General features: G+C 46.4%; 1 protein-coding gene across 1 annotated transcript; it reads left to right on the top strand.

Moving 5' to 3' along the window:
* The first annotated feature begins 3,994 nt into the window (after nucleotides 1–3,994).
* On the top strand, nucleotides 3,995–10,273 carry LOC122692507 (cationic amino acid transporter 3-like). The gene is made up of 11 exons (XM_043900121.1): nucleotides 3,995–4,849; nucleotides 5,295–5,453; nucleotides 6,470–6,647; nucleotides 6,848–6,960; nucleotides 7,259–7,481; nucleotides 7,641–7,780; nucleotides 8,510–8,612; nucleotides 8,799–8,995; nucleotides 9,192–9,358; nucleotides 9,640–9,748; nucleotides 9,914–10,273. Exons 1-11 carry the CDS (start codon nucleotides 4,792–4,794, stop codon nucleotides 10,030–10,032), a joined length of 1,566 nt encoding a protein of 521 aa, XP_043756056.1. The 5' UTR covers nucleotides 3,995–4,791; the 3' UTR covers nucleotides 10,033–10,273.
* The last annotated feature ends 136 nt before the right edge of the window (nucleotides 10,274–10,409 follow it).

The following is a 10,409-nucleotide window of genomic DNA, read 5'->3' as shown; positions in this document are numbered from 1 at the left end:
GCCGCATATGGTCCCGAGGTAGGAGCTAGTGGGCTCTGGGCTGGACATTTACAATTAGGCTTCTTTTTACATTTCCTGAGGAAGGAGGCAGGTGGGCTCTAGGCTAGACATTTACAACCAGCCTCCTGTTGGCACTTCAAGATGGAAATGACAAGAACAGAGTGAGTAGCTGGACTTTGTCTCCTGGACACTTTGAGGCAACAATTATGGCAGGGCTAAAACCTCTTTGATTTAAAGGTCAACAGTGACAGATTTCCCAGCCTCATGGCCAGGGGGGACACGGGCACATGTTGAGGGTCAGAGGGGAGGAGGGCATCCCCCCATAATAGGAGCTGCTGGGATCCCACCCCATCCCATGGCCTCCCAGCTGGAACCCACCTTGAAAAAAAATGGAACCCATCTTGAAAATGAGGGTTCAAGGGCAGGGCAGCTGTGGAAAAAGAAACCAGATAATTCGCCAAAGGCTAACACACACAGAAGAACTGCCCTGTATGAATGGTTTTACTGACTTTTGTGGGTTATGGGGCTCCTCCTCCTCAGAGAACGCCCACACTCTTTCTCTCCAGGTATGTATCTCTGCCTCGCTTCTGTGTTAACTGAACAAACTTCCTCTGTGTGCTCGCTCACTTGTTGTGCTGAGTCTCTAATAATACACTTTGTACCTATTTTTGATTAAAAAATTTTTTTTTCCTCCTTGAGAAATGTATTTTTCAATGGAGGCAAGAGTCAGGGGAACCTTGTCTCCAGCCTCTGGCCCCTGGAGGACGAGCAGTTAGGAGTCCTGGTTTTCCCCCAGGCCACCCGGGCTCAATACCTGCACACAGAGCTAAGCCACCCCTCTCGGCTGACTCTCTCCAAGAACACCTGATGCTGAAACCCAGGATTTTAAGGTAAACCCCAAACTGCTGGCTAGAGACCTCTGAGCTTCTCTCTCTTTCCCACGAGAATTTGCTTGCTCTCACTCTCTGCTTCCAAGACCCACAGGTTTCAATCTAGGTCTGCTCAGTGAAGGAGCCCAAATTCTGTTTCCTCTGTCTCTTGCTCTCCTTGAACTGCAACCCCTGCAGGTCCTCAGCCCAGCAGTGCTTCCTCATCAACACTGCAAGCCATGTGCAGGGACATGCAGGCACCATCAGCAAATTCCTTCCTGCTACACACCACACTTTATTTCCTAGGGGTGGTCGAAAAACTACATCCCCAGGTCCTCCAGTGTATTTCCTCTCATGCAGCCCACCAGCACACACACTGCGCTTTTCTCTTTTTATCCTGTGATTTTCTTTCCTACTTGAGAAGACCCGGGTTCGATCCCTGGGTTGCAAGATCCCTGGAAAAGGGAATGGCAACTCACTCTAGTGTTCTTGCCTGGAAAATTCCATGAATAGAGGAGCCTAGCAGGCTACTGTCCATGGCGTCATGAAGAGTTGGACAGAACTGAGCGATTAACACTTTCAAAGTTTCTTTTTCATCTAAGCTTTATGTCCCCTTTAACTTTACCTTAGATGCAACACAAACAAGTGCAATGTTAGGCATAATTCCAGTTATTTTCTGAGAGTGTTTTAAGTCACAGCAGTAACCCAGCTACTTTGTCAATTGCATTGCAATCACATTTTTAATGTGAAAGCCCCTAGAGACTATTTAATTAATTTATTTAATATTTGGCTGTGTCTGGTCTTTGTCACTGCGAGCTGGCTTTCTCTAGTTGTCTGAGTGGGGGCGGCTCTCCAGTTGCGACATACAGGCTTCCCTTTGTGGTCACGTCTCTTTCTGCGGAACCCGGGCTCCAGGGTGCGGGCTTCCGTGGTTGTGCTGCATGGGCTTCGTTGCACGACAGCATGTGGAATCTTCTGGTTCAGGGATCCAACTGTGTCCCCTGCATTGGCAGGTTGATTCTTTGCCACCGGACTCAGCAGGGAAGTCCATAGTCAGACTTTAAACATGCCTTCTTAAATCTTTTCTTTACATATACACAGTTATGGTTTCATTTGGATGCCTTTGCAAAAGTGCTACCTCTTAAGATCTATAGAGAGGGCTTTCCAAAATTGAATCAAAATTAATTAGGTAAATACATGTTGTTATTAATAGTAAGCTGTTGCCAGACTGGAATATGGTTTTCTCTGTTAAGAGAACAATGTTTTCTTGGAGCGCTGCTTTTGATAACAGACTGTGTGAACTCTTTGGGTCTAAGTGATTTGTAATTGCTTTTGAGATCTCTCACTACTTTGGTTGAGAAAATAAGGAGTATTTCATGATCTCTGAAGATTATGGCACATGTAGATAAAGTTCATTCTTCTACAAAACTTAACCTTTATTGTCAGACTTTGGACACCCTGATATCCTTCTGGCATAGCAACTGAAAGTGAAAGTATTAGTCACTCAATCGTGTCCGACTCTTTGTGACCCTATGACTGTAGCCCACCAGGCTCCTCTGTCCATGGAATTCTGCAGGAGAGAATACTGGAGTGGGTTGCCATTTCCTTCTCCAGGGGGTCTTCCCAACCAAGGGATCGAACCCGTGTCTCCTGCATTGCAGGCAGATTCTTTACCATCTGAGCCACCAGGGAAGAGCGTGGCAGAGGTCTACTCCTAACTGAGGGAATTTAAAATGGGTAAACAATAGGTGCTGATTAAACAGTCAGGGCTCTGGGATACCCAAGATGACTGCCCGGCTTTTCCTGGCTCCCTGAAAAATCTCATTTTTATTTGATGGGTTAAAGCCTTTCCTGGCTGCAAGACTGATGCCCTTACAATGAAAAGAAAATTGTAAAAAATAAATATGCATTCCACTTGGAGTATGCCTTCCAGAATCTCCAGTGATCAAGGTACTCACCTCACTGGACAAATCACACCAGCCTTAACAAAAACCTCACAAACTTCTTGAAACTATCACTGTCACCATCATCCTTAATCATCAGGCCAGGTCAACAGAACTAATAGAAAAACTGGACTCAAACGGAACAGAAGTGAATTACATGGCATTAAATGAACTGCTGGGCTTCCCTGGTGGCTCAGACGGTAAGAACCTGCCTGCAATGCAGGAGACTCGGGCTTGATCCCTGGGTCTGGAATATGCCCTGGAGGAGGAAATGGCAACTCATTCCCGTATTCTTGCCTGGGAAATCCCACGGACAGAGGAGCTTGGTGGGCTGCAGTCCATGGGGTTGCAAAGATTTGAACACAACTGAGTGACTAATATCCACAGATGAAATGCTAAATATGATTATAATCTTTATGACTTTTGTATGGCAAATTCTTGGCTTCTAATTATTGTTTTTTCAAACATAAGAAGACTGTTCTCCTCAAGCTACTTATGATGTACAGCAATCTATTAATTTACACTTGTGGGTAAAATAAAACCTGTTTATTCTGTCTCTGGCTGGTCGCTCCAGAAATTTGAGACCCTCCGGTCATGAATAGCTTTAACAGGTGCAGAGAAAGCACTATCTGTTGGCATTTCAAAAACATTTGGGGGATCTCTAGTAGAAAGAAATCTAGGGCACCAGGAGGATCCTAGGGCAGGTCAAGTGTGGAAAGAGAAACCAGACAGTTGGCCAAAGGCAAACACACCTAGAAGAACTGCCCTGTATGAATAATTTACCTGCATCTTTATGGGGATCCTACTCGTTATGGGGATGCCCACATTTTTCTCTACAGGCATAAACTCTGCCTTGCTTCTGTCTTAAATAAAAAACAAAAAACTATTTCTCTGTGTGTTCTCCTGCTTGTTGTGTTGTGTCTCTAGTAATAAGCTGCTTTCTTAATTTTAATTTTTTTTTCAGTTTTTTCCTCCCATTTTTCAGTGGGGGCAATAGCCAGGGAAACCTTGTTTCTAGCCTCTAGCCCGTGTTGGACAAGGAGGAGGATTCCTGGTTTTCATCCAGGCCGCCCAGGTCCAATTCCCGGGCGGAGAACTAAGACCTCGCTTCAAGCTGCCACTCACGGCTCTCTCTCTCTCTCTGAGATCAGCCCCGCTTGGTTACAGAAGATGAGGAGAGCAAACGATTGGTTAACAAATGTTTGCCCCTCTGTGCTGACAAGCCTTTCTGAGACCAGAAGTTCTCTCTGATAATAGCTCTCTGGGGACATGGAGCTGTTAGGTCCCCTAATCTAAATTACTTTCAGCCACGAAGGGACAGGCAAAAGGCTTTTCTTCAGGTCACAGTATCTTCATTGACTTCATCTCAAGACAGCCCAAAAACCAAAGTGGCACCCTCGGGAAGATGTATTCTGCGCCCCCCCATCCCTCACTTCTCTTTAAGCAACCTTTCCAGCAAGTTTGCAGCATATTAAATGTCTGATTTATGTTTGAGGAAACCAAAGCGCAGAGATGGAGAACTTGCCCATGTGTCCTTGTACCGCCTGCCCCTCATCACTCCATTGCTCCGTGGAATTGGACTCCCAGGGCCAAGGGCAGATGGACCTGCTTGATGACTTTGTGTCTTGTTTTCTCAGCAGACCGTAACCTCCTCAGCTCCGTCTAGGATGCTGCGTCAGTGTGTTCGCCAGTTTGTTCAGAAGCTGGTCCGCAGGCGGCCACTGGAGCCCCGGGAGGAGCCTGAGAGTCGCGGAGCTCCGCTGAGCACTCTCGGCCTGGTGCTCTTGGGCGTGGGCAGGACTCTGGGCGCTGGTGTGTACATCCTGGCCGGCGTCATGGTCATGTTCATCACTGGACCGGCGATCATCATCTCCTTTTCGGTGGTCGCCCTGTCTTCTGTGTTGTCTGGACTCTGCTATGCCGAACTTTGGGCTTGGGTACCACGCTCCGGTTCTGCCTAACTCTACAGCTACGTCACCATGGGAGAACTCTGCGCCTTCGTCATTGGCTGGAACCTCTTACTGTATTTAGTGGCTGGTGAGATGATGGGGAGGGGGACGAAGTGGGGCTTAAGAGTCAGTAAACTATGAGGGTACCTAGGGTCTTCACTAGAGGAGAGGGCACTGTAGGGGGTGGATGAGAGGGAGGCAGTTCCCACAGGCTCTTCCCCTCACAGTATGAAAGTCTTTGCTCAGCTGTTGCCTTCATGGAGTTATCCTTTACCACTTGATTTAAAATGTCAACACTCATCTCCCAGCCACCCCCAGGTCCCACCTCACCATGTTCTTTTTTTGCATAGCTTTCGTCTCTTCCTCACATGTTAAATAGTTTACCTATTTTGTGAGTCATCTGATTCTTCTCTCCCCAATCCCATGAAAAGGAACTATTTCAGAGTATTTTGTCTGTTTTCCCCCTAAATACATCCCAGGGTACATTGTACGGGTTTAATTATTGTCCATTAACCTCTCTTCTGCCACTGCAGCTGCTTCCTGTTTAACAAGGGCTTGGAGTTACACCTTTGACAGCCTCATTGGGAACCAAATCTCTCAAGCCTTAGAGAGAACTTTCTCTCCACATATGTCCTCTTTCCTGGCCCCATACCCAGACTTTATTTCGTTGGGCCTGGTGCTGCTGATGACTGGTGAGAAGGGGTCAGGCACTGGATGGAAGGAGTGGGGTTTGGGGGAGGGGGCTGGTACGGGAAAGGCTTAAGGTGGCGGAAGGTAGAATTAGGACTGGAAAGAAGGATCAGGGTTATGAGTAAGGGAGGCAAGACATAGAGAATTGTTTCCCACCCTGGGTCTGTCCTAAGCTTCATATTGTAGGGAATTAAAAAAAAAAATCATAGTCGGATGTTGAGTAGCATCTCCAGCCTTGCTCACTAGAATCTGGTGCTAAACTGTGATCATCAGAATGTCTCCACACATTGGGAAATGTTCCTTGAGTGACAAACCACCCCAGATCAGAATCATTTACTTAAGGTGACAAGACTCTTCCTCAGTATTGAGAGCGAACATTTTTTTTTTTTTCATTGAGAGGAAATTCTCATAGCATAAAACTTATGCATTGTTTTTCCTGGTTTTATTGAGATATAATTGATATACAATATTGTATAAGTTTAAGGTGTATAAATTGATGATTTGATAGATGTGCATTGTGAGATGACTGCCACAGTAAGAAATTAACCATCTTAAAATGCATGTGTGTATATGGGCACTAAGTCGATTCAGTCATGTCCAACTCTTTGCAACTCTATGGACTGTAGCCCACCAGGCTCCTCTGTCCATGGGATTCTCCTGGCAAGAATATTGGAGTGGGTCACCATGCCCTCCTCCAGGGGATTGTCCCAACCCAGGGATTGAACCTGTGTCTCCTGTGACTCCTACGTTGTGGGCAGATTCTTTACTGCTGAGCAACCAGGAAAGCCTCTCAAAGTGTGCAATTCACTGGGACTTAGTCCATTCACAGTGTTGTATCCCTTACTCCATCTAGTTCCAAACATGTTTATCTCCCTGAAAGGAAACCCTGTACCCACTGAGCAGTCACAGTCTATCCCTCCATGCCACCCCACCCGATAACCCCTGGCAACCACTGGCCTGCTTTCTGTGTCTATGGATTTAATTACCGTGGATGTCTCATATTCCAACTTTCCCACAGGACTATTGATTCTGGGAGCTCGTGTGACAACCCTGATATTCAAAGTGTCCACAGGCTTGAATCTTTTTGTTCCCATCTTCATGATCCTCTCGGGCTTCATTAAGGGAGACCTGCACAACTGGCAGCTTACAGAACAGGACTACAGAGCTAACACATTCGGATCCAGCAGCACCTTTAGGTCAGGAGGATCCTCTTGGTAATACATGGGTGGTGTTGGTGCAGAGCTCGGAATATGGTGGGGACTAAAGACATCTGGGCTGGTGGATCCAGATTATGGGGGCCCTGGGGCCCAGGACTTGAGGTATGAAGGGAGGAGCCCAGTAGAAGTGGCTGAACTCACCTCACCCATGTTCTTCCTCTTTCCTTCTCTCACCGTAGCTTGGGCCCTCTGGGTTCTGGAGGGTTTGTGCCCTTTGGTTTTGAAGGGATTCTCCAAGGAGCAACTATACTTTTCACCTCATGTTTTGGTGCTCATAGCATCGTCACTGCAGGTAACGTGGTCATTATGTGTCCCATCAGGGGTGTGGCCGCTGGTTGGGCTGCCCCTGGGCACAGGGGTTGGTAGAGGGTAAGACCCTGATGCTGAGAAAGATTGAGGGCATAGGAGAAGGGGGTGACAGATGATAAGATGTTTGGATGGCTTCACCGACTCAATGGACATGAGTTTGAGGAAACTCAGGGAGATGGTGAAAGATAGGGAAGCCTGGTGTTGGACATGCAAAAGGAAAGGGTATTTTCAGCTTTCATTCCAGTGTTTTTCCTGACACAATACTTCCACCTCTCCTGCAGGGAAAGAAGCCCCAAATCCTCAGCGTTCCATCTCCTTGAGCATGGTGATCTCCATCTTCATTGGCTTTCTGGCGTACTCTGGAGTCTCAGCGGCGCTCACCCTCATGGTGCCCTACTACCAGATTTACCCTTACAGCCCCTTACCACAGGCTTTCCTCCAGGTTGGATGGGACCCGGCTGCATATGTCATGGCTGTTGTCTTACTGTGTACCCTTTTATACAGGTCAGTGTCCTGGTTTCCTCATCTACTGTCAGATTCTCAGGTGTCCCAGCCCTTGGGATTGAGAGTCAACAGGAAGGACACCATGTAGACTAGGAACTGAGGGTGCCCTGGTCTCTCCTGCTTCTGCACATCCTCACACGTTTCCATTTTCTCTTCCAGCTTCCTATGGGCCATGGTCTCCATGTTTCAGTTGATCTATGCAATGGCAGCTGATGGGCTCCTTTTCCAAGTTCTTGCCCAGATCCACACCCATACAGGCACCCCCGTCATGGCCATCTTGGCTTCTGGAACTCTGACAGGTGAATAGAGGAAGCCTTTTCTTTCCTTTTCTTTTTAAAGAAATATATTTATTTATGTTTAATCAGTTGATGATTGGTTTACAATGTTGGTTTGATATGTCATACATCAAGATGAATAAGTATGATAATAAATATGAATTTACTTGAATATGAAGATTAATATGAAGAATATGAAGAAAAATATGAAGAATAAATATGAATAGGTATACATATGTCCCCTCCCTCTTAAATCACCCTTCCACCCCTCGAGGTTATTACAAAGCCCCAGTTCGAGTTCCCTGAGTCATACAGAAAATTTCCATTGGCTGTCAGTTTTGCGTACATTAGTGTATATGCTTCCATGCTACTCTCCATTCATTTCACTCTCTCCTTCTTCTCTCCTGCCATTGTCCATAAGTCTGTTCTCTATGTGTGCATCTCCATTGCTGGACTGAGAATATGTTCATCAGTACCATCTTTCTACATTCCATATATATGCATTAATGTATGATATTTGCTTTTCTCTTACTGACTTACTTCACTCTGAATAATAGGCTCTAAGTTCATCCACCTCATTAGAACGGACTCAAATGTGTGCCTTTTATGGCTGAGTAGTATTCCATTGTATATATATACACCACAGCTTCTATATCCATTCATCCGTCAATGGATCATTCTTTCTTTGACCAATTTCTTTAACATGAATGTATCCAGTGACTTCTCATCCCCCACCTCCCGCCCTCATTCTAGGGTTCACGGCATCACTCCTCAGCATCCTTGATCTGGTGAAACTCATGTCAGCCGGGATTATTCCTGCTTACACCCTTGTGGCTGTTTCCATACTTGCCCTCAGGTGAGGCTCCACTAACCTTGGCTGAGAGTCTTGGACTCTTGGGGGGTGATGGGGAGGTGATCCTCTTGTCTTCTTGCTGCCTTCTGTATGTCTCATTAGCCTAAGGCAAGAAAGAGGTGGATTATGCTGTCTGATGTTGAATGAGTAGGGGCTGCTGTGAATACAGCCTTGATATCACTCCTTCAGGTACCAACAAGACCAAAATTTAAGCAAGAATGAGAAAATAAAGGAGGAAATTGAGATTTCTGATCATGTACCAAGTCCTTCAGAACCTGTAACTGAAGCAGGAACCTCAAGCATTCTGAAGACTCTGTGGTACCCTACCAGCCCCATTCCCACCCAGAAATCTGGCCAGATTGTCTATGGATGTGCCTTCCTGCTCGGAGTGGGGTTTCTCTTTGGTCATATTTTGAAATTGACAACATAGTTTGGGATTCTGTGTCTTTGGCAGTTGAGAAGGAATTGGGGGATACGATGGCTCTTCCTGATGTTGGTGGTTTCAGGGAGGGGTGTGACCCGAGGTCCTGACGTCTTTGTCTTCTGGGTCCTTCCTGTTCTCCTCCACCTTGACCCTTGCAGTTCTCCTGCTGACCATCCTGAGCCTGATCCTGGCCCAGTGGCCCAGCCAGGTGTTCTCTGGAGACCCTGGGCTTACAACAGTGATTGTGCTGCTGCTGCTGCTCATCACTGGGGTCACAGTCATCATCTGGAGGCAGCCCCAGAGCCCCATTGCTCTTCACTTCAGGGTAGGTAACCTTACGTGCCCAAAGTGTTCACCTTGAATGAAGTCTTTGTGCTTTGAAGAATAAACATCTTTGTTGGGTCAGGGAGCAAAGGGAACTGCTAAAACCAGTGGGCACTTCCTGGATCCACACTCAGCATCCACACTGGTGCTTTACAAACCCAGTCCCAGTAGCCACTGAACACACAACCTGAGTAGAACTGGAGTCTTCCTGCTCTTCCTGGGGTAGAGTCTCTAATTCAGATGTCTGGGGTGTGTTCAGGGATGAATTGACTCTGCCCACAGGTCCCTGCTCTGCCTGTCCTCCCACTGGTGAGCATCTTTGTGAACATTTACCTGATGATACAGATGGACGCTGGGACCTGGGTCCAATTTGGCATCTGGATGGGGATTGGTGAGTGGCTTTTTGGGGTGAAGAGTCCTCTTGAGTGACAGAAGCGAGTCCTCTTCCTGGAAGCCCTCCCCAAATATGTCAGATGCCGTAATAAGAGATCTATTGGGCATTTGTAAGTAGGGAGAGCACCTACTTTCCCTTCTCACTGTCTCATCTCCCTACTAGGATCTGTCATATACTTTGGATATGGGATCCGACACAGCTTCAAGGAGAAAAATGAACAGCCACCAGCCTCCACCTCCCAAATGCTGGACAAAAATGTCCCCGGTGATGAATCGTCTTAACCATGAGAAACAGATGCTGTGTGGAATCCTTCCATACACTGGAGGGATCTTCTGCTTCAAGAGACAGTTTTAGCCTCAGTGGGCTGTGACTGTGGAATGCACTTAGAGCCCTGTATTTATTGTTAGTGGACAAAGAGACTGTAATATTGTACAGTTTTTACATACACTTTTCAAAGCATAATATGCATACATAAAATTGCATGTTCATAAGTGAGCAGCAAGACCAATTTTTCACAGAAAAGTACAATATAACTATCATTTAAAGGGAGTAATGAAAGATTAATGGGTGTATAAGAAATACTTTCTCATGCTTATTTCCAGTGAAAACACAGAGACTGTGACCTAGGAAGGAAATGCAGGTAACCACATTTCGTTTC

The sequence above is a fragment of the Cervus elaphus genome, chromosome 4, assembly GCF_910594005.1.
Source record: "Cervus elaphus chromosome 4, mCerEla1.1, whole genome shotgun sequence".
NCBI lineage: Eukaryota > Metazoa > Chordata > Mammalia > Artiodactyla > Cervidae > Cervus > Cervus elaphus.
This window is presented reverse-complemented; position numbering and strand designations above follow the sequence as displayed.